Below are 24,370 nucleotides of genomic sequence, written 5' to 3' on the forward strand. Positions count from 1 at the left end.
TATAGATGGTCAATAAGCACGAAGTCCGCGAGCCCGGTACGAAGCCCGCTTTTTGGGTCCGATCCGAGCCCGGCCCGATTTTCGTGCCGTGACGGGCTTGACAGGAAACTAGGCACGGCGGGCTAGCCCGGCACGGCCAGTTTACCTCTAAACCCGTTGTTGGGGCCTTCGGCTTCCGAAAGTCCTCAAAAAACATAATTTAACAATGTTTCTGGAGTAAAGTACATTAACAGGTATCTTCGGACTCGGATCAGAGCCACAGTATGAAGAAGCACAAAGAACATGAAGGTTGGCGTAGAGCCGAAGCTGTGTGTAGAAGAGCTTCGGAGTAACGGCAGAAAGGGAAACCGACTTAAAGATGAAAACCAGATTAAACCTCGAAAAATTATCATAGAGTTATTGATAAATGTAAAGGGCATTAATGTAATCTTGCATGGGCTGCGACCCGTGCCTATAAATAGGTGAACAATATTCCCGTACTGTTCACGCGGACTGGGCATTCACTTTTGCGTCACGCTTGTACTCTTTTCCTTCAAACCGAAGGTATACTTGTAATTTATTCTTGTTCGAATAAGTAATAAAAATAAGAAATAGATTAATAATAATGTTTACAATAATTGTGTTATTTTCTATATTTTGTTTGAATGTTCTTCATTTTCTATCGTGATCATGAAGGTATGACCTTCATGACCTTCGTCCTAAATTCACTATGTCTGAAATAAAATAATGATTTGAAGGACGAAGGGCCTTTTGATATTTAACATTTTGTGTTGTCTTGTTCTTGATTCATAGTATTTGAGAAAAAGTCCCCAACATTGGCGCCCACCTCCGGTGAACTCACTTCCATCTCTTAAGCTTTGAACTCTTTCGGCAAGCATCACCTGCGTCATGCCGCCGAAAAAAGCTTCAGCGACAGGGGCTGGTACTTTACAGCCGCTGGATCCCAATCAGGACGTCCTTTCTCTTAGAGAGGCCCGAAGCCAGAAGAGGAAAGCTGTTAGTCCAACACCCTGGAGGATGACTTGGATCAGGAGATCCAAAACCTGGAGATCCTTCAGCAACAGGTGCAGCGCAAGAAGGAGAAGATGGCTCGTCTAGCTGACCTTCAGAGACAGATGGACGAAGCTTCTGAAGAGGTTCGTCATCTTGTTCAAGATGATCAGAGCCGAAGGCCTCCACGCAGAGAGCTCCATCAGGAAGGCTTCCACAATGAGGACGACTGGTATGAAGATTTCCATCATGGAAATTTTGCTTTCGATGATGCTTCTCCTCTCTCAACAGAATTGCAGGCTACACCATGGCCACAGTCTTACAAGCCACCTCAGCTCCCCATGTACGATTGTCATACAGACCCGAAGCAATTTTTGATGAGCTACGAAGCAACTATATCTTCGTATGGTGGTAATACTGCAGTCATGGCAAAGTCTTTTGTCATGGCCGTCAAGAGTGTCGCTCAGACCTGGTACTCCTCCCTCCGGCCAAGGACAATCACCTCATGGCAGAAGCTGAAGGATATGTTGATAACCAGTTTCCAAGGATTTCAGACAAAGCCAGTCACCGCTCAGGCTCTCTTCCAGTGTACCCAGGACCATGAAGAGTACCTTCAGGCGTATGTTCGGAGGTTTCTGCGCCTGAGGGCACAAGCGCCAACAGTGCCCAATGAAATTGTCATTGAGGCCATGATTAAGGGGCTTCGGCCGGGACCATCAGTGCAGTACTTCGCCAGGAAGCCACCACAAACGTTGGAGAAGCTGCTCCAGAAGATGGACGAATACATTCGAGCTGACAATGACTTCCACCAAAGAAGGGAGGAAGCATTCAAGTTCTCTGAAATGACCAGGGGCTTCGGAGGAAGATTCCACCCGAAGCACGTTAGGTCAATTCATAACTCTACTCAAACTGATGATCGAGGGAGCCAGCAGCAAAGGCCACAATACTCTTCACAAGCTTCGGGCCAACAGCAAAGTTCTTTTCGGCCGCCAGCGCCAAGGGGCAGAGGCGCCAGGGGCTTCGGGGGAAGGTTTGGAGACCAGCCAAGAAAAATATATTGCCTATTCTGTGGTGAAGACAAGGGTCATACTACCAGGATGTGCCATATTACCATCCAGAAGCAGAAGGAAATAGCGGAAGCAGCAGCGCAACAGAGTCAGCCGAAGCAGGTCATGCATACTGCTTCGTATCACTCGCCTTATATTCAAGAATATGTAGGCAACCACCCTACAGCTTCTGTTGCCTCGGCGAGCCAACCCCAAGCATCTTGGCAGCAACCTCCACCGCCACCGCCGACCCAGCGAGGACAACAGCCAGAAGGGAGTCAGCACAATCATCTTCAGAGGGATTTCAGAGAGGAGTCCGAAGCTCGCACAGTCAATAGCACTGTGCCAGAGTCGAAGCACATTTATTGACAAATATCCTACCTCAACAGCAGTCCTTTTGCATTTTTTATATTCAGTATTACCTTTTTGTTAATAAGGAACAATTATGAAGAGTTTAAATGTTTTTTATTGAATTTTAATTCCTTGTAATCCTTTCGTCTTTTACCATAATAAAAATGTGTTTTTCCATAGGCTTGAGTTGCCGAAGCATACGAACTTATGTTGATTTGAAGGACCTTTGTATTATCAAAAATTTGATCTAACGGACACAGTACAAATTGTTCGAAACAGTAAAAAGTCGTTCCTAAGGGAGCGCAGTGTAAGTTTTCTAAACCTACAGCGAAAAATAAACGCTGATTCCGCTGAAAGTAAAAGGCGAAGAAGCTCCTAAGGGAGGCTTACAGCGAAAAATAAACGCTGATTCCGCTGAAAGTAAAAGGCGAAGAAGCTCCTAAGGGAGGCTTACAGCGAAAAATAAACGCTGATTCCGCTGAAAGTAAAAGGCGAAGAAGCTCCTAAGGGAGGCTTGCAGCGAAAAGTCAGCGCTGATATAAAAAGTGTGTGTGCTTTATTACAGGGATATGTATCTGCGGCACAAATATCATTTTGCATAACATAACATCATCACATCATTTTTGCATAACATAAGCATCATACAACATAGTGCATCTGGAACAAGAAGGGGATACAGTGTTGATCTTCGGAACATATTTTGGAAAAGAGAAAATCGGGCTAAGGCACAAGACGAATCGAGATGAAGAGTAGCCTCATTGGAGAGGCAACACAAAACTTTTTTATAGCTTCGGAGAATAGTTCACGAAGCTTGGATGCTTTTTATCAGAGAAGTAAACAAATTCTTGTGATATAGAAAATATTTTCTTCACGAAGCATGAAAAGAAGGGAAGGTGTTTTTTCGCCGAAGGCTCAAAAAATGGTATGTATGCAAAGTTTCATGCATCGTAAAGAATTAAACCATAAATAGATTATGTATTACATGTAAAGTTACAATATAGTACACATTTTACGTCTCAAATGTTTCTATAATAGCATTCAATCCTCTTTAAGCACTATCTCTGCAGCTTCATTCAATAGTTGGTTGACAACCTTGTCCATAATGGCTTCGGCCATTTTTCTAATTTCATCGTCCCCCTTCGGGTGGGGGCCCGGAGATGCCTCAGCAGGTTCTGAGGGAAGAAAAGGTACGGCTATATTACTATTACAAACCGCGAACAGATTCTGGAATTAAAAATTACAGCATGATAAAAACCACTAATTAATACCTATTTGCCCTTCGGGCTCTGTACTTTTCTCGGCAGCTTCCGCTACTTTTCTAGCGTCGTGGATGCCTTTTCACTCCTTTGAATAATTTCTTGTGCCAATTCTCGACCGCCGTTATCCCAGATATCGGTGAAGAATTTCCCACCGACCATGCTTGCTTCGGGTGAGGGGTCTTTAATGTCTTCAGAGGACAAGGTAGCTTCGGACTGCGCTAAGGATTTTACATGCTCACAGCCTTTCCTCTCCAAAACAGCAGCAATCCCCCTAGCACCCGAAAAAGCGCAGATGTCACCACGGCTGTTCAGGATTTCCTCGAAGGCCTCTGCTTCGTGACTGATCCATTCCATTGGACCTTCAGGATTGCCTCTTGAAAAATTCTCTTCACTAGAGAACGCGCCAACGCTGGCGAAGCTAGATTTTATCTTTTTGACGCACTCTATGGATTTAACATAGCATTTCCTCTGGGATGCACGAAGCTCTTTAACACTTATCTCTAAATGATTGGCCAATTGATCACTAAGCTCTCGTTTTGTTTCTTCAAGTATACGCTCTTCTTTAGCTTTAGCTAGCTGTTTCTGAAGATCTTTAATTTCATGTCTTTGGGCTTCGGCCTGGGCCTTTGAGGCAGCTTCGTCCTTTTTTACCTTGTCCACCAATGTAAGCAGAATTTTATCCTTTTCCAGAGCTTCATTTCTCAGTTTAATAACTTCTGATCGTAGGTTGTTGAATGCAATTTCACAGCTCTCGTCTTCGGCGCTCTTCTGTGCTCTCAATGCGTTGCTTAAAATTAAACCCTATATGTAAAAAAGGTTGGTATAAGAATAAAAGAATGAGTTACAAATTATAAAATTTGTAAACATCCAATTCCCATACCTTCAGGCTATTGTACGCAAGACTATCCGCAAGATCCTCCTTCGTCATAGCACATAATCCAGCTTCGAGCTTCGGAAACCCCATACTTCTAGACATCTCCCGACAGACGGATAATTCTTTATTGTCTGGGAGGCAGTATAGGAAATCCTCTTCATTCGTCCCATTGAACACTAGTGCCCCCTTCGGATATTTCAATTCTTTGGCATAATAATTAGCTTCAAAAACTTCTTCTTCCGATAATTTTTTCCCCGAAGCATGACGCACAATATAATCGTATATTTTGGAAGTTGTTTCGGGGACAGCAGTATCAATTTCTTCGACCAAAATAGGCTCTGACATTTTCATTTCTTCAGTTGCCCTTGCAATTTTTGCTTCTTCTGCTTCCAAAGGTATTACCTTGGTTGGTTCTGAAGGCCCGGTTTCAACTTCAGTCTGTTGCTTCGGAGCCTCAGCAACGGATACTTCAGCAAGCGCCTCAGAAGTTTCAGCAGTCTTCTTTGGGGTTGTGCTTGGAAGTTTAATTGTTTCCAAAACATCTAACACATTAACCATTCTTTTTCTTTTTGGGGTCACTGTTGGCCCCTTTTTAATTTTTGTTGCTTCAATTTCTTCTGAAGGACTTAAAATTTCTGATATTTTCGCTCCCTCGGTTAATGCTTTTGCTTCTTCCATCTTTTCTGTCGATGGCGCTTCGGCCAGCTCTTTGGTTTCTGGTAACAGAGTCTTTGGTTCCTCCAATTCTTTTGTTGTTGGCGCTTCGGCCAGCTCTTTGGCTCCTGGCAGCGGGGTTGATTCCTTAGCTTCGGGGGCCGAAGACGTTTCACTGCCGAATTCAGGCACTGTGGCTAGTTCAATGTAACGTGGCCGGTGTGTGAGAACTTTCACCCTTTTTCTCTTCGGCGCTGGCTCGCTAGGAGCAGCTGAAGCAGTTTCTTTCGCAGAAGCCGTACCTTTCCTTTTCTGCCCCCGCACTGGATAATGGTAGTCGGGGTACACGAACCCAATTGCATCAAAAACTCGGTTCAGTCTTTTCTTTCTTCGGCCTCCGAAGGCTGCTGACAATGCAGTATCTTCGGTCTTCGAATATATCCCAAGCAATTCATCACTTACAGTCTCAATGCTCTTTAACCAATCATCATCTGGTTCAACGAACTTGTCTCCATACTTGAATGTATACTTCAGCCTGACTAGCCCACCTTCGTCAGTTTCTTTAACAGTTTCTTTCGGCATTTCCCAATTATCTGCAAGAGGCCATACTCTGAAGGCATTGTGTTCTTGTATTAAATCCCTTGTCCTAATAAAAGAGTAGACTACGCCAAAGGCCCGTTGGCATTCTTCGGCTGGTTCATCCATTTCTACCTTCGGTTTCCGGAGTCCGAAGCGCTGCCAGATGGGGCACATGATGACATCCTTAATATCCTCTCGAACCTTCAAATCATTTTTTACATAGAACCATTCTTTCATCCATTCTCCGGGCCATCTCTTACGAAAGGTGGGCACGGGACAGCTTGATCCAGAGCGAGCGCCGAAGCTGTAGCAACCAAAGTTGTTATGATATTGCTCTTTACCCCAGGGTTTCGTTTCATATAACAATTCATGTATATTGCAAAAGCTTTTCGCACTTGGCTCTAGACCTTGACTCTTCACAGCCCAGACGAAGATTCCCATTCTTATTATTGCTTCAGGGGTAAGTTGATGAAGGTAAACCTGATATATTTTCAGAACTTCTACCACGAATCTGCTTAGAGGGAATCGTAGCCTAGCTTTTAAAAAGCTTCGGAAAATAACAACTTCATCATTTTCGGGAGTCGGCACAGTTCTTTCTCCGGCATCTGCTCTCACAATGGACATATCTCGAAAGTATCTCCCCTTCATGTTTTCAAGGTGACTTTGCCCAATAGTTGATTTTCCGAAGACTGAATGGCTTGGTCGCCATGGCCGATCTTCGGAATCTTCACCCCCACTGTCTGCATCATAACTGTCACTATCACCAGTATCTTCAGATAAACCTTCTAAAATCTCCCTTGTAATCTTCTCCGTATTCGTCTTTGTCATTGACTCAAGAAAGCCCAGATGCATTTCTTCAGAAAGGCTCAGCTTCATTTCGGCAGCAACTTTCTTCTTCTCAGACATTCCTTCGGAATTCTTGCCTCTCGCTTCCGAAGCTTAAAACTAGGGAGGCAACCAAATATTTGTAGGCAAAAAACTATTTGAGCAAGTAAAACAGATGGCAAGAGAGCGTGCCAAATAAATTGTGGCGAGCCCTATTTATACACCCATTATGTCGGGGGCTGGAGGGTCCCACTTGTCGATGACTGTTGCTATTCTAGCAAAGGGAAGGTGTTTTTTCGGACCTTCGGCTCATAGCCTTCGTCCATTTCGCAATCTGAATTTATCATTCTGACAAATTAATATTGCGAGGGGCAACTGTTGGGGGCCTTCGGCTTCCGAAGGTCCTCAAAAAACATAATTTAACAATGTTTCTGGAGTAAAGTACATTAACAGGTATCTTCGGACTCGGATCAGAGCCACAGTATGAAGAAGCACAAAGAACATGAAGGTTGGCGTAGAGCCGAAGCTGTGTGTAGAAGAGCTTCGGAGTAACGGCAGAAAGGGAAACCGACTTAAAGATGAAAAACCAGATTAAACCTCGAAGAATTATCATAGAGTTATTTATAAATGTAAAGGGTATTAATGTAATCTTGCATGGGCTGCGACCTGTGCCTATAAATAGGTGAACAGTATTCCCGTACTGTTCACGCAGACTGGGCATTCACTTTTGCGTCACGCTTGTACTCTTTTCCTTCAAACCGAAGGTATACTTGTAATTTATTCTTGTTCGAATAAGTAATAAAAATAAGAAATAGATTAATAATAATGTTTACAATAATTGTGTTATTTTCTATATTTTGTTTGAATGTTCTTCATTTTCTATCGTGATCATGAAGGTATGACCTTCATGATCTTCGTCCTAAATTCACTCTGTCCGAAAGGAAATAATGATTTGAAGGACGAAGGGCCTTTTGATATTTAACATTTTGTGTTGCCTTGTTCTTGATTCATAGTATTTGAGAACAAGTCCCCAACACCCGTTAAGCCCGTTTTTTACACTAAAACGTGCTTACCGGCCCGTTTAGCCCGCTTTTCGGCCCGCTTTTTCGTGCTAAACGGGCCGTCCCGGCCCGTTTAGGCCCACTACGGGCCGGGCTTAGACAGGAAATTGAGCCCGCGGGCTCAGCAGGCCCGGGCCGGTTTTCGGCCGGGCTTCACCGGGCCCGGGCCGGGCCGGGCCGGGCGGCCCGTTTGGCCATCTCTACGTGTGTGGGAGCGGGGGCGATTTCGTAGGAGGTGCACGAGACGGGGAATGGGTGGTTATTTATATACGACGAGCGCGGGTCCGTGGCGGAAGCGGGAAGGCGATGCTTGGACGCTGGGCCCGTGGCACGAATAGGGATGGCAATTGGACCCGTGGATATGGATACTCATGGGTTTCGTACCCAATGAACATGGACACGGGTTGAAAAACTCACCCGTGGATCCTATCGGGTTGGGTACCTGAAATAAGTCGGGTAAGGTACGGATAGTATAGTTTACCCATGGATATCCACTGGATACCCGAAATATTAATTCACAATTTCACATGTTGTGTTTTCGGCCCATGAACCAAAGCAAAATGGCCCAAAGGCCACCAAGAACGGAAGCGCCCAACTCAAGCGCCGTGTGGCCCGTGTCCCTGTTGGCTGCTGCTAGCCTGGTACTTGTAGTCCTAATTCCTATTCTCCTAACCGGCTAGCTAACCGGCCCATGAGCAACTGTACTATGATTTGTAAATTGGTGATGTTGCTTTGCTTATCAATTTCGCATGTTGTGCTGTTGTTCATTAAATCCTATCTGTCATAAACTGTGTTGCTCATTAATTTACATGTAGATTTATATTTTACAGCAGCATATCCACCGGATACCCGGTGGGCACGGGTACGAGTCCATTTTTTTACTCGATTAGCTTGGTGGGTATGGATATTTGTATAAGGGGCGGGTATGATATTGGGTCGGGTATTATTATATCCGAACACAATCCGACCCGCTGCCATCCCTAGGCACGAACTTGTAAAGCATGGGGGCACTTAAATAATGGCATTGTAAAACTAGGTTCAACAATGATCTCTAAGGCTCTGTTTGTTTCCTTTCGTTTTGAGGAATTGGAATCTTACTAATTGTTGGGCCTATGCTTCGTCGCCGAAGGTCTTACAGGAAGAAGCAGTCTTCGGCGGAAGCTGTTTGTATAAAACGGCCGAAGGTTCCTCTTTGTGAAGCTTCGGTATTGCAAACCGACTTAAAGATAAAATGGCCTTTTAGTCCATAAAGGTCTGAGTCAATGTTGTAAGCTTTTATAAGGGGCTTACTTGTAATTCCTCACAGGCTGCGTCTTGTGCCTATAAATAGTGAACAATATTCCATTACTGTTCACGGATTCGAGTTATTGCAATCGCATCTTCTGGAATCCAACCTTCTGCCAAGGCAAAGGTATTATTGTATCTAATGACTCAATACATTAAATAGATACAATGTAATTTGTCTATGATGTATTTATCCCTTTTTATACCTTTTTATGTTATCTTATAATTTTTACTGAAATTTTATTACGAAGACTTAAGCTTCGTAATTATGCTCTTATCAGCCTTCGTCCAAGGCCCATTATCCTCAAGGGAATAATGTTTCATGGACGAAGGACATTGACATTTAACACTTTATGTTGCCTTGTTCTTAATTCATAGCATTTGAGAACAAGTCTCCAACATTGGCGCCCACCTCCGGTGAACTCACTTCCACTTTTTGAGTTGATGGCTTCGTTCAACAACCAAGCTGGAGCTGCTTCGGACCCGAAGCTGGTGCTCCCGATCACAGGTGGCTCGTCCTCAGAGCCAGCTAACAAGAAACAAAAGAAGGAAGCACATAGAAGGGTACAACATGTTGGGGTGCAAGGACCCTTCATCAAGTCAAGATGGTCTCACATTCCTATTACCTTCTCCCAAGAGGACCTTCAGCTCAAAGATTACCCACACAACGATGCCATGGTTATCTCTTGTGTTATCAAAGGATTTCTGGTCCACAATGTCTTGGTTGACACAGGCAGTGCAGCTGACATTATATTTGCTAAGGCCTTCAGACAAATGCAAGAGCCAGAAGATAAGATTCATGATGCTACACATCCTCTCTGTGGCTTCGGAGGAAGACAGATTGTAGCACTGGGCAAGATCACCATGTCAGTGACCTTTGGGTTCATCAACAACACTAGAACTGAGCAAGTTGTGTTTGACATTGTTGACATGGAATACCCTTACAATGCAATTATTGGTCGTGGTACCCTCAATGCCTTCGAAGCAATCCTTCATCCTGCCTATCTTTGCATGAAGATACCTTCGGATCAGGGACCCATTGCTATCCATGGAAGTCAGGAAGCTGCAAGAAGGGCCGAAGGCAATTGGACTGACTCAAAAGCAATCCATAACATAGATGGAGCTGAAGCTTGTGAACAGTACAAATTCAGAAGGGAGAAAGCAGCTTCAGCAGATCAGCCGAAGCCTATGCTCTTATGTGAGGACATAGCAGAGCAGAAGGTGCTGTTAGGCTCTCAATTATCCGAAGAGCAGGAGAAAACCTTGATAAGGTTTTTGTTCAATAACAAAGATGTTTTTGCATGGTCAGCCAATGATCTCTGTGGAGTTAATAGAGATGTTATTGAGCACTCGCTCAATGTCGATCCATCCTTCAGACCCAGAAAGCAAAGGCTTCGGAAAATGTCAGATGATAAGGCCGAAGGTGCTCGCAACGAAGTCAAAAGACTCCTCAGTGCAGGAGTTATCAGAGAAGTGAAGTACCCAGAATGGCTAGCTAACACTGTTATGGTAAAAAAGGCCAATGGCAAGTGGCGAATGTGCATCGATTTTACAGATCTTAACAAGGCTTGTCCGAAGGATGAATTCCCACTACCAAGGATAGACTCTTTAGTTGATGCAGCAGCTTCTTCAGAGCTCATGAGTCTGTTAGACTGTTATTCAGGCTATCACCAAATTTGGATGAAGAAGGAAGATGAGCCGAAGACTAGCTTCATAACTCCAAGTGGCACATATTGCTATCTTCGGATGCCTGAGGGGCTCAAAAACGCTGGAGGAAGTTTCAGCCGAATGACTGCGAAGGTTCTCCAATCTCAAATAGGCAGAAATGTGCTAACTTATGTTGATGACATCATTGTAAAAAGCACGAAGCAGGAGAATCATATTGCTGATCTGCAGGAGACCTTCGCCAGTTTCAGGCAAGCTGGCTTAAAGTTAAATCCAGAAAAATGCGTCTTCGGAGTAAAGAAGGGGAAATTTCTTGGATGCTTGGTTTCAACAAAGGGAATTGAAGCTAATCCAAGTAAAATTGAAGCTATACTTCGGATGGAGCCACCAACTACAAAGAAGGGGGCTCAAAGATTGACAGGAAGATTGGCATCTCTCAATAGATTCATATCCAGATCAGCAGAGAGAAACTTACCATTCTTCGAAGTGCTGAAGTCAGCCGAAGTCTTTCAATGGGGACCAATCCAGCAGAAGGCTTTTGAAGAGCTGAAACTGTATTTGATAGATCTAACAACATTGACTCCACCAATGCCAGGGGCTCCTTTATTATTATATGTGGCAGCTTCGCACTCAGCGGTAAGTGCAGCGCTTGTCCAGGAGAAGCTTGATGGTCAAGTCAAGAGGCAGGCCCCAATATATTTCGTTTCCGAGGTTCTTAGTTTATCAAAGAAAAATTATACAGAGTTGGAGAAGGTACTGTATGCTGTCTTGATGGCCTCCAGGAAGCTTCGGCACTATTTCCAAGCTTACAACATAATTGTTCCTTCTTCACAACCTCTGAAGGATATTATGAGAAACCGAGAAGCTACTGGAAGGATTGGAAAATGGGCTGTAGAGCTCAATGAATTTTGTATTGAATATGTTCATAGATCTTCGATTCAGTCCCAGGCGTTGGCAGACTTCATTGCTGACTGGACGCCAGGGGCTCAGGAGGAAGAAACGAATAAAGACAACGAAGCATGGACAGTGTTTTGTGATGGATCTTGGGGAACCTTCGGAGCAGGAGCGGCTGCTGTGTTGGTTTCACCTTCCAAAGTCAAAACTTGTTATGCGGCAAAGCTTGATTTTAGTTGCACAAATAACATTGCCGAGTACGAAGCATTGCTTCTAGGTCTTCGGAAGTTAAAAGCAATGGGAATCAGAAGGGCCATACTTAAAACTGATTCCCAGGTTGTGTCGGGTCATATTGACAAGAGTTGCAAGGCTAAAGATCCGAAACTTGAAAAGTATTTGGATATGGTTCGAAGAGTTGAAGCTTCTTTCGAGGGATTTTCTGTCAAAAATATCCCTCGAGGACAAAATGAGCATGCTGATTTGCTAGCTAAGTCAGCAGCACAGGGGCTGCCCTTACCTTCGGATGTGTTCTTCGAAACAATAAAAGCACCTTCGGTGGAACTTCTTGAAAGAGCAGTCCTCAATATATCTCCTGTTTATAGCGAAGATTGGAGAACCGAGATCATCTCTTACCTTCAGGGTAAATTCCTTTCAGATGACGAAGCTTATAACAAGAGGATAGAGGCAAGAGCTCGTCCATATGTCATAATAGAAGGGGAGTTGTACAAGCATGGAGTTTGTGCTCCGCTACTCAAATGTTTATCCAGAGCCGAAGGTATAGAGTTAATGAAAGAAATACATGCAGGCCTGTGTGGATCTCACATCGGATCTAGGCCGTTACTTGGAAAAATTTTCCGCCAAGGATTTTATTGGCCGAAGGCAGCTTCGGATGCAGCAGAATTGGTTCAAAAGTGCGAAGGTTGTCAGAAATGTGCAAAAGATCAAAAACAACCTTCGTCCTTAACACAGCCCATACAACCCACTTGGCCATTGCAAAGGTGGGGCCTTGACTTGTTAGGTCCGTTACCACCGGCCCAAGGGAACCTGAGATATGTTGTAGTAGCTGTGGAATATTTTTCTAAATGGATTGAGGCGAAGCCTTTAGCCACAATAACTTCGGCCACCGTCCAAAAGTTTTTCTGGCAGAATATTGTTTGTCGTTTCGGGGTGCCAAAGGCTATCACTGTGGATAATGGGACACAGTTTGACTCCGAAGCTTTCAGGGATTTCTGTGACCAAATTGGTACAAAGATCCATTTTGCATCAGTTAGGCACCCGGAGTCAAATGGACTCGTTGAAAGAGCCAACGGCATTATAATGACAGGAATAATGAAATTAATCTTCAACCAACCCAGGGGAAAATGGCCAGATCAGTTAACCAAAGTGGTGTGGGGCCACAACACAACAACATCAAGGTCTACAGGCTTTACTCCATTTAAGTTGTTATTCGGTGACGAAGCAATAACTCCGGAGGAAGCTAAAACCGGATCAATAAGGATATTAGCTTCGGCAGAATCAGATTCCGAAGCTACTTATTCTATAGAAAAAGATGCTTTAGAAGGGATCAGACTGCAAGCCGTGGAGAATATCAATAAATATCAAGCCGAAACAATCAAATGGCGGGATAGAAAGGTTCGGCTAAAAAATATTGAGCCAGGGCACTTGGTGCTTCGGAGAGTGGCCAACCCAGAAACAGTGGGCAAGTTGCAGTTGAAATGGGACGGACCTTTCTTAGTAGCATCTTCGTCAAGACCCGGTTCATACAGATTGAAGGATATGGACGGCAACGACATTCCTAGATCTTGGAATGCGGATGAGCTTCGGCGATATTATGTATAACTCGATGTAATTTTTCATATTTTTTATTTTTTCTTTCATGGCACCCTTTTCCTTTCCAAAGGGGGAGAAAGGTTTTTAATGGGGCCAGCACATGTAATTTCCTTTTTTAGTTCTATAAGAGCAAAATCCCCCAAGGAATGTAAATGTAAAAGCTGAGAACGCACCATCGAGTGCCAAAAAGTAAAGGCGAAGAAGCTCCAAAGTCGTTCCTAAGGGAATGCAGAGCTTACAGCGAAAAGTCAACGCTGATTCCGCCAAAAGTAAAGGCGAAGAAGCTCCAAAGTCGTTCCTAAGGGAATGCAGAGCTTACAGCGAAAAGTCAACGCTGATTCCGCCAAAAGTAAAGGCGAAGAAGCTCCAAAGTCGTTCCTAAGGGAATGCAGAGCTGAGGTGTGATTGTTTTTAAGAAAATAATGGCTATGAATATGGCTTCGGATACGTGTTTGGCCATTCATTTGCACATCACATTACATCATAGCATTTGCATTCATAAACATTCATCTAGGCATATGTAGGATAATCATCTTCATGGCATAAATGGTTGCTTCGGCAAAAAGAGAAAAAAGAAAGGGAAAAAGAGCTTCGTGCACAAAAAAGAGAGCTTCGAAAAAAAATGTGTTGTTTTCTATGCTTCGCTGCGTACGAAAAGAAGGGAAGGTGTTTTTTCGCCTTCGGCTCAAAAGAAAATTTCGTCCACATCAAAGCATTTCTCATACATCAATGGAAGGATAAGGATATATAACAAGGTATGAACAGAATTCATTAAAGACAAGTTTTAGTTACATTTACAAAAGTTATCTCAAAAGTTTCTCAAGTACTGTCTACAGTCTACTATCTAAATCTCCAAGGAGCTTCGGCTTCGGTGTCATTTTTGGTCATCGGCTTCGGCTTCGTCATCCTACATGAATAAGGTCGTTGTAAGTCAAAATCAAGTTTACAGGAAAAGGTAAGCACAAGGTATGGTTTCTTACTGGTTCAAGGTGGCTACGAGCTTCGTCTCCAGCCTTCTCTCGCCCACCTTTTGTCCATATCATTTTTACAAATCTATTCGAGATACTTCGGACGAGATCAGGAATGTCATCCAGGATTGATGGTGATAAAGTGAAATTTGGCCTATTGACAATCTTTCCATGATCACAGCCAGCTTTCAGGAAAGCTGCAGCAGTCCCTCGAGAAGCCACCCAGGCACAGAAGTCACCATGCCCAGCTATGACTTCGTCGAGCTCGTCAATCTCCCCCTCAATATGTTCGAAGGTTTTCGGTAGATCTTCAGCTGAGGGGGTGAATTTTTCACTGCTGGCTCCAACTGAGTAAAAAATCTTTCTTAATCGTTGAATACATTTGTTGCTAAATTCCAAGCATTTTTCTTGAAGACTTGTCAGTAGTTTTCTCAAATCTGAATTTTGTTGAGCTTCGGCTTCAAGTTTTGCATTAAGATCTTGTTTTTCTCGTTCGAACTGTTCAGACTGGCGGAGAAGCTTCGTGTTCAGCTCTGATATTTTTGCTTCAGCTTCCGCCAATAAACCTTCGGTTGCCTGGAGCTCAAAGTTCTTTTTCTCGAAAGCATCTGATTGCTCCTTTATTCTGCTTTCCAAATTTTCAATTATGACTTCGTGCTTCTTATCTTCAAAATCTTGCTGCATTTGCAAAGCTTTGCTCAACAGCATACTCTGCACGAAAACAACCTTCGTCAGATATGTTTTTATTATTAGAAACAATAAAAGTTAAGGGACAAGTAGTTCACCTTGAAGTTGGAATAAAATAAACTACCAACGACATGTTGTCGTCGGTAGCGGCTGATGTCTGTTTCTAGCTTCGGGAATCCGATACTCTTGGACAGAGTACTGATAACTTTGGCTCCTGTTTGATCTCGAATGCAATCTAATTTTTCATCATCAACGCCTCCGAAGAGGAGTGCCCCAGGTTTGTATCCACAGGATTTGGCATACTCTCTAAGCTCTTCTATTTCAGCTTTTGATAGTTGTTCTCCAACTAAATTCTGGAACATGAAGGCTTCGTTTTCTGAAGCTTCATCAGCAATTTCTTTTCCTTTCCCCGACGCTGCGGTCACGGCCTCTTCGGCGGCGGTGGTAGCTTCTTCTGCAGCCATGTCTAGCAGTATTTGGTCAATATGTTCAATTGTGCTCTCCAGATTCAAATCTTCAGCTGAGGCAGCTTCGGCAGCTGCGGCCTCCGAAGGTGCAATTTCAATATCTGTCCCCTCTGCAGCCGCTTGTGTTTTCTGGGCTGAAGCTCTTGGCGGCGTCTTGTCAATTACCTCTGTCACAGTGATAATTCTTTGTTTCTTTGCCTTGATTGTTTTCTTCGATTTTTCGGGCTCCTTCTCCTTCTGAAAAAACTTTGTCAGTTGAGGGCCCAGTGGACTTAGCTTCGCAGGTAAGGATTCAGTCATTACCTTCAGAATTTCCTCAACGACAGCAGCAGAAGGTGATGCGGGGGTTTCTTCTGCTTCGGATATTTGTTGCTTCGGAGAAGAAGCTTTCCTCTTCTTCGGAATTTTCTTCTTTAATGGTTCTTTTTCACCTTCATTTAAGGCTTCAGTTATCCTTTTCCTTTTTTGGCCTCCGGCACCTTTGTTCAGATTTTCGTAATCAGGGTATTCGAAACCCAGGGCGTCCAGCACTCGGTTTAGTCTTCGCTTCGGACGGGTGCCGAAGGCCGCGGTCATTAATTGATCTTCTTTTTTGGAATAATTCCCAAGTATTTCGTTGCACATTGCTTCAATTGTTTCCAGCCACTCTTGGCAAGGTGTTTTAAAGTATTTCTTAAATTTGTAATAATAAGGCAAACGCACGAGTTCACCTTCTTTCTTTTTCCCCTTCAGCTTCGGCATTTCCCATTCTTTTAAACTAGGAAAAACTTGGAAAGCCAAGAACTCCTGAACCAGGTCTCTTATACTAATATGATCTGCAACAATTCTGAATTCATTCATTGCTTGTTGTGTGGGACCGTCTACTGACATGTTGCAGAGAGGTCGGGTCTCTCCGAAGATTAGTTCGAGTGGACTTTGCACGAGCTTCTCCTTGTCATCATTAACCTTGACATAGAACCACTCAGACTTCCACCCTGCTGCCCATTTACTCCGATAGCTGATTACAGGAAACTTCGTAGTTTTCCGATAAGCAAAATTGTAGCAACCAAAATTGTCATGCAATCCATCCTTTCTAGCCTTCGTCTGATAATGCAGCTCGTGAACCCGGCAAAAGCTGTCCGCAAATGGCTCCACTGCTTGGCTTCGGAGTGCCCAGATATAAACATTGAGCCTAACGATAGCGTTAGGGGTCAGCTGGTGAAAATAGATACCGAACCTCTTCAGCACCTCTGCAATAATCCCATGAAGGGGGAATCTTAATCCAGCCTTTAAAAAGCTCTTAAAAATGACAATTTCATCCTTTTCCGGCTTCGGGGTAGTCTCTTCTCCCCCGAAGCGTAATAGCTTCTTCTGATCCTCATTGAAAAAGTCTGACTTTACCATTTTGGAGAGATCAGCCTTCGAAACGGTGGATTTTCCAAAGTCCAAGTGGCTGGGCTTACTTGGCATGGCAATACGATAATCGTCTTCGGGATCAGTTTCCTCAATAACTTCTTCTTCTACTCCGGCAGGTGCTTGTTGTGCTTGTTCTGCATCTTCACTAGGGATCTCTTCAGAAACTACCAGCCCGGATCGTTGCATGGCTTCGGAGATGGGAACAGTCTCCGAAGCTTCAGTTTCGCCTCCCTCACGCTCAACCCTGGCGGTAGAACGCACTCTGGCCATTTAATTATGAATATGTGGAAATTTAACACTTTCTTCTTCCGAAGTTTTTTCTGACGAAGCAGGCTTCAAACTGGAGCTTCGTTCGATTCCGACAGACAAGCTTCGGCGACGGTTAAAAATTTTGGCAGCAAAACAGTGCAAATAGCAATGAATGCTGTGGTAACTTCACACCTACTCGTCTGTTTATATAGTGCTGCAGGTAAGAAGGCGAAGCGCCAGAATTTTTACACCAGGCGGACACCCGCTCGCACTCGCTGCGTGGTGGACCGCAGAGACCGAACAGTAACTCTGCAAGGTGGGGCCGCTACACGCTGGGAGATTGAATCGTTTCTCGACAACGAGCTCAGGGAAGGTGTTTTTTAGACCTTCGGCGCTCCGAAGCTTAAGAGACTTTTTTCACGGATCAAGCTCGTTACGAAAAACGATCTAGCACCGCGAAAGGGGCTACTGTTGGGCCTATGCTTCGTCGCCGAAGGTCTTACAGGAAGAAGCAGTCTTCGGCGGAAGCTGTTTGTATAAAATGGCCGAAGGTTCCTCTTTGTGAAGCTTCGGTATTGCAAACCGACTTAAAGATAGAATGACCTTTTAGTCCATAAAGGTCTGAGTCAATGTTGTAAGCTTTTATAAGGGGCTTACTTGTAATTCCTCACAGGCTGCGTCCTGTGCCTATAAATAGTGAACAATATTCCATTACTGTTCACGGATTCGAGTTATTGCAATCGCATCTTCTGGAATCCAACCTTCTGCCAAGGCAAAGGTATTATTGTATCTAATGACTCAATACATTAAATAGATACAATGTAATTTGTCTATGATGTATTTATCCCTTTTTATACCTTTTTATGTTATCTTATAATTTTTACTGAAATTTTATTACGAAGACTTAAGCTTCGTAATTATGCTCTTATCAGCCTTCGTCCAAGGCCCATTATCCTCAAGGGAATAATGTTTCATGGACGAAGGACATTGACATTTAACACTTTATGTTGCCTTGTTCTTAATTCATAGCATTTGAGAACAAGTCCCCAACACTAATGGAATAAGCTATTTTTTAGAATATGACATTCCACCACTTTCCAAAGTTATCGTATAAGTCTATCTCAAATTCATAGGGTGAGAGATGAAAATTAATTCTATATATTTACATGCTATTTTTCCGATGCACAACTTATAGCACACTCTTCTACTTGATTCGCTATAACATAAATGTAGTATATAACTAACTGTCTTTCTCATATGATTTAGGATAATCTACAAATATATTACATATATAAATATATGAACTTAATTAGTTTTGTCTAAATTATAATTATTAAAATGGAATTTAATTCTAACGAAACAAACAGGGCCTAAAGGATTTCTAAAGTTATTTGTATATAGAGGATGTGATTTAAAGGATATTGTTGAGAAAAATGAGATATAGAAGATGAAATCATTTAAAGGAGACTGTAAAATATAAATATAGATGATAGATATAGAGTATATTGCTGAAGACATTATGTCTATAATTTTCACATGCTTGGTTGGTATATACAAGTTCTTGCGTGTGCCAAAGATGATCGAATCTTGATGGCCTTGATCGGGACATTCATCATGTGGGGGTTGGGGGGGGGGGAGATCCTAGCAAAAGGGACTAGCTTCTGAGAACCTAGCATGGGGATAGTGGCGGAGCTTAAGATCCCTCTAAGTATAGGGCTGGATATAACACTAAAAACATGTATGGATCTTTAGACATCAAAAATTAGCTTTTTCAACAGCAGTCACAGCTAACCATACTGGCCAGTATATAGACCTTTAGAGCTTATTCGGCCTAAGAATAGGGCCCAGGGCCTACTGGCCATAAGCCTGTCCCCGCCGCTGCGTGGGGATATATATATATATATATATATATATATATATATATATATATATATATATATATTCCTTAAATAGTACATAAATGGGAGAACGTTTATGCAAAAAGAAACAAAAAAGTAGAATTATCCACCACGGGTTTTATATGAAGTTAAGGGGTTAAACAACCAGTTTTAAAGATAAAGGCATAAAGTAAACCATGATTAGGGTCTCGTAGACTTAATCCTAAAATAGTGTTATCAAACCATAAATTCAACAACAACATACTTAGAGCCTCTTTGGAGGGCTTCAAAACACTCCACCTCCAGCTCTTCGTAATGCTCTGGCTCTGTCACAGAGTCACGTTCGTGGGTCTTTTAGAAGAAAGTTGTTTCTATAAGACTATCTCAAATAGACTCATTTTTCTCTCTATATTTTTTCTCTATTTCAAACTCCACTTACTCTTTATCTCACTCCCTATTTTCAAACTTCACTCTATAAATAGTGAACTTCTGAAGATGGTCTGAAGTGCGATGTAAGACTATCTCCAGCAGACTCATTATTTCACTCCATATCTCTATTTCAAACTACACTCACTCTCTATCGCACTCACTATTTCAAACTCCACTCACTCTTTATCACACTCCCTATTTTAAACTTCATTTTGTAAATAATGAATCCGAGAGTGCGATTCACGCACCATACTGAGCCGAACCGTTGCATCATTTGTCTGTTGTGCACCGGAGCGCCGCATTATATGTGAGATCACAAATACATCAATCCTATCATCTCACAGTGAATATATCAAAGAACACGCATATAACTTCCATATCGATAGCCACTTCAGCACTTCACATCACATATGGAACAACTCTTCGTACAGCTGATCCACACCGTGACCTAGAAATTGACGGAAAGGCATAGTTTCAGTGGCAACTAGGGCTTATTCAATTAAGGGTCAATTAAGGATGATTAAGGCCTCGTTCGTTTTGGCCGGATAAGCCTCGTTCTGGGAGAAACGAATCAGTCCGGTTTAGAATCTGGTCTAGCCTACTAAAATTGTTCATTTTGACCTGGACCGGAAACAACCCACCTGATTTTGATTTTCATCCCTCAATCCTCGGCCTGGAACAAGCCCAGATGACCTACCTTCCAGATTGGTTCCTGATCTAGAAATAAGCTAGTGAGCAGGAACGAGTGATAACTCATCATTCACTCAATCCTAGGCTGGCTTGGTTACTAAGGATCTGTTCGCTTCTACAGGAATAAATCAGGATTAGTTCCAGCTCATCAAAATCTATATAAATTAGAGAAGTAATCTGGCTAGTATTCAATCCGGGGCTCCAATCCCTACAAACCGAATAGGAACTAACCTGACTTAGATCCTGACCTGCCGAACAAAGCCTAAGTGCTTGTTCGTTTGTGCCGGATTGGTGGGTCGAAACGATTCCTGACCGGATTGCTTCTCTAATTTATATAAACTTTGATTAGCTGGAACGATTCCGGGTGCAATCCAATGGAAACGAACAAGGTCTAAAGGAGATTAAATCTCTCCCTAATCAAAATGGAATAGGAAGGATTAAATCCTCCCAATCCCCTCTTAAACCTAACATGGTCTAAAGGATTTTCTCAATACATTACATATAGGTTCGGAGCCTAGCTAAATCACAAAAAAGCGACTTGGATAAGAGGGACTAGCTAAATCACACAAAAAGCGACTTGGATAAGAGGGACTGTGGGTCTATTTGGTTCATCTTTTTTTCTGACTAGCTTTTCTGAAAATTTGACGGGAAGAATCTGAATATCATTAGAATTACGTGTGGAGGAAGTAAAGTTGTCTATAGAGTTCAGGATCTAAAAAGTGACGGATTCCTACTATTACAACTTAACCGATTATGTGTTTATGTTGATTTTGAATGATTTTTACCCCCAATAAATTTTATAAAAGCTGGCTCAAAAACTGAGCGTTTGACAGTCCGCAACAGCTTTTGGTGGCCAGAAGCTGCAAAAAACCAAAACAAACAGGGGCTATGTTGAGTGCAGCTACTGAAACTTCAATTGTCACAAGCCAACACAGGTGAACAAAGGCATAGTATCTTAGAATCACACACACAAAAAATCCAACACCGGGGAAAGATTAAATGAAACACTGAGATCCAGTTACCCATTTAACACTTTATATAAGGTACATGATTCTGCCTTATGGTTCAGTTCCAGATTCAAGGCCCACCAAATGAACGGAATGCAGGGCAGTCTTGTCACGTTTAACATTTTAGCTGCTACCCAATCCTAGCTGGATGCATGTATAACAAGCAACTCTCTATACTGGGGATTAGATGTGGGCCGGCTCTCAAGCCACCCCGCCGCTGGTTGCCGTCCTGATGATCTGAAACAACGCTGCAAAGGCAAGAGGGGCAAAGCGTGTTAGTTCATCTCTAACGGTAAATGAAGTATAGGGGTCAGATGGGTAGCTCACAGAAGTGGCAGAACCAAGCAACAGTTCGATTAGATTATGCTGTATGCAGCTGTTTTGGGGTTGACACTTGGTAATTGGCAATTTGTGCGGTGTTAGATTTACAAGTTAGTGGCTTGGCATCAAATTAAATACATGTGCGGTGTTAGACTTACAAGTTGATGGCTTGGCATCAAACTAAATGCATGTGCAGTGTTAGATTTACATGTAGCTCCATTCTCACCACTTACCACTGACTCAACAAATAAGTTCATATCCTACTTCGAAAACCATTTGGAAGTACAAGGTTTACAAGTGTGCAGTGGTATCCTAACACTGAAATAAAGAACAATAACTGTAATAGGCTATAGCTCCTGGGTAATGCCCAAGCATTACAAGTATCAAATCAAGAATTACATGGACAATTTCTTATTAGAATTCTTAACATACTGTTGGATGAACAAACACGAGTTTCATAGTCATGGCCATGAAGGTTATAAGCTAAATTTCTGGATGAACCATATGCATATATCCTTGGAAGGCACGCAAGTGTGCATTCTAAAGTAGCACATCACCAGCATAAAACAATATAATATGAGAACATTTTGAGGGTCAGAAGGCAGAGGCACATACATGATCCAATGACGACAAAGATGAAGAACCCAAGCACTAGAGGGCCAACAGGGTAGTCATTTCCCTTCTTGACAGTGGTTTCAGGCACAGAACCCCTCCTGGTGATGTTCTTCTGGAACTTTGCGGTCTTCCTGTCAGCAAGGCGCCTTGAAGTAGTCTGTCCAAACGAAATCCGCATATCGGCATATATGAATACTCAAGTTAATCCGATAGCTACTTAACATGGAGTGTCAAGCAATTAGCAAATGTATGTATCAGTAGGTTTTCAGGTTCCATGCAGTTGGCAGATCGGGTTTAATGAAAAGGAAAATACCGCCCTAGCAGAATGCATAACACAAAAATAGATGGCCTCCCAGACCATTTCAAGTAGTAGATGAGAGTAACACACAAAAGGTTCAGCTTTCCAGTAACAGAAATGGATCCACAATTCTTCCGACCAAATGAATAATGCTATCTCTTATTCGATCATTTTCTATTGCCAGAGTAATCGATGCGCCACTATGCCAAAAGCGGGTAATACGAATTGTTTCCATCTGTAAGTTACAGCAAGCTGGTGCACATCCTAAATCAGATGTGGGGCAGTTCAACAACCACGAACTACCCCTTCCACGCTGGTATACATCGATTCAGAAGGACCAGTGATGATACCTCCACCGTTTGCATCCACTCATGCTCACAAGGATCGGTGATGATCCCTCCTACAGGGCTACAGCATGAAGCCAGAAAGTCTTTCTTATGTTTCCCATCGCCAGGGACGAAATCCCCTGGCAAAAGTTTCGCGTTTCCTAACTCAAGTGAAAACTAGCGCGGGGTAAACAAACCAACCGTTACCGCCCTGAATCTGAACCTGGAAGGCCAAGTACCGGTGCAGGCCCGCGCCGCTCCACGTCTGGGCACCGGAACGTGACAGGCGAAAAGCCCTGAGCAGCTCCATTCCCACCGACGGATCTCACGGATCCGTCCGCTGGGAGCCGAAAACAACCATCGGATCTCGCGATCCGTGGACACCTTGGGCGGGCGCGAGGCGGCAGGGACGATCTACTAGATCCTAAGGATCGACCCAGGAGGAAGATCCAACGAAGGTCTACGAGGCGTGGGGACCGATCGTAGCACCAGCCAACAGGCACGCGAGGAAGGCGAGACCCCCCATCTGTCCGGTCCATCCCTCCGCGCAGAGAGAGATCTGGGTTCGATCCTGGATCCCCCTCCCGCGACAATTGCGACCAACGCACAAAACTTCAGCGAAGGAGAGTGATTCGAGTCGCTTACCATGTTCCCGCCGGTGAGCGAGATCGCCGGACCGCCGAGCCTGTGGCGGTGGGGTCGGAGCAGCACGAATGCTCGAGCCTCGAGGAGAAAGAGAGGAAGGGATGTGTGGTGGCCGTGTCCGAATTCGCGCAAGGAGAGGGTGCTTTATAGGAAAGTGGCGTGCAGAGTGTGCCGTGTGCGTGGCGGCGCGACCGCGTGGAAGTGTGCAACCCGTGGGCCGCACAGGGAAGGCGAAGGCCGTCGCGGGTCGAGACGGACGAGGGCCGTCCACGCCACCTCGGGATCTGGTTCAAGCCCGCACGGCACCGACGGTTGGTTTCGTTGGTCACCCGCCCGGGCGTGCCGTGGCCGTGCGTCCACAAAATTCAGTCAGTGTCGTTGCTTCCACGTCCCATCTACAACATTAAGAACTAGTTTAGAAACCCTATTTTCTTAATGGTCTATTTGTTTGGTCTGAATTAGAATTTGATTCTAGGACAAATCTATTTGGCTGCACCTGAAATTAGAAATCAACATTCCACCTACTTTCCTAACCCGAATCTGAAGCTCACGAGAGATTCTTACCTCCTGAAGACGGAAAATGATTCCTCTCCCCCACCTGACGCCTCGCCGCTACGCCCGCATTTCCTAATCCATCCTCGTCGCCAGGTGCCCATCTCACGTCGACATTTACCCGATCCGATCCTCGGCACGGTGAGCACCGTCCCCTGCCCCGACCATCCTCGACTCCCCGCCGCACAGTTACTGCGTGCATGCGCTTGTTGTTAGGTTTGCTTTTCCCGACCTTCACTTTTTCGGTCTTCGATCCAGGTTGAGGGAGCCAGCGGCCGCGCTGGTCCTTCACTTTTCTCGGTTGCGATCGCTCAGTGAGACGTGACGACAGCGATGACACGAATGGATTGGATGGAACTATAGATGGCCAAACGGGCCGCCCGGCCCGGCCCGGCCCGGCCCGGGCCCGGTGAAGTCCGGCCAAAAACCGGGCCGGGCCTGCTGAGCCAGCGGGCTTAATTTTCTGTCCAAGCCCGGCCCGCAGCGGGCCTAAACGGGCCGGGCCGGCCCGTTTAGCACGAAAAACGGGCCG

General features: G+C 44.0%; 1 protein-coding gene across 1 annotated transcript; it reads right to left on the reverse strand.

The window, feature by feature from the left end:
- Positions 1 to 21,065: 21,065 nt before the first annotated feature.
- Positions 21,066 to 23,434, reverse strand: LOC100286259 (uncharacterized). The gene is made up of 3 exons (NM_001159146.2): positions 23,287 to 23,434; positions 22,018 to 22,174; positions 21,066 to 21,329 (listed from the first exon to the last, which is right to left on the reverse strand). The coding sequence occupies exons 1-3, from the start codon at positions 23,287 to 23,289 to the stop codon at positions 21,283 to 21,285; spliced, it is 207 nt and encodes a 68-aa protein (NP_001152618.1). The 5' UTR covers positions 23,290 to 23,434; the 3' UTR covers positions 21,066 to 21,282.
- Positions 23,435 to 24,370: the final 936 nt, after the last annotated feature.

The sequence above is a fragment of the Zea mays genome, chromosome 2, assembly GCF_902167145.1.
Source record: "Zea mays cultivar B73 chromosome 2, Zm-B73-REFERENCE-NAM-5.0, whole genome shotgun sequence".
Classification (NCBI taxonomy): Eukaryota; Viridiplantae; Streptophyta; class Magnoliopsida; order Poales; family Poaceae; genus Zea; species Zea mays.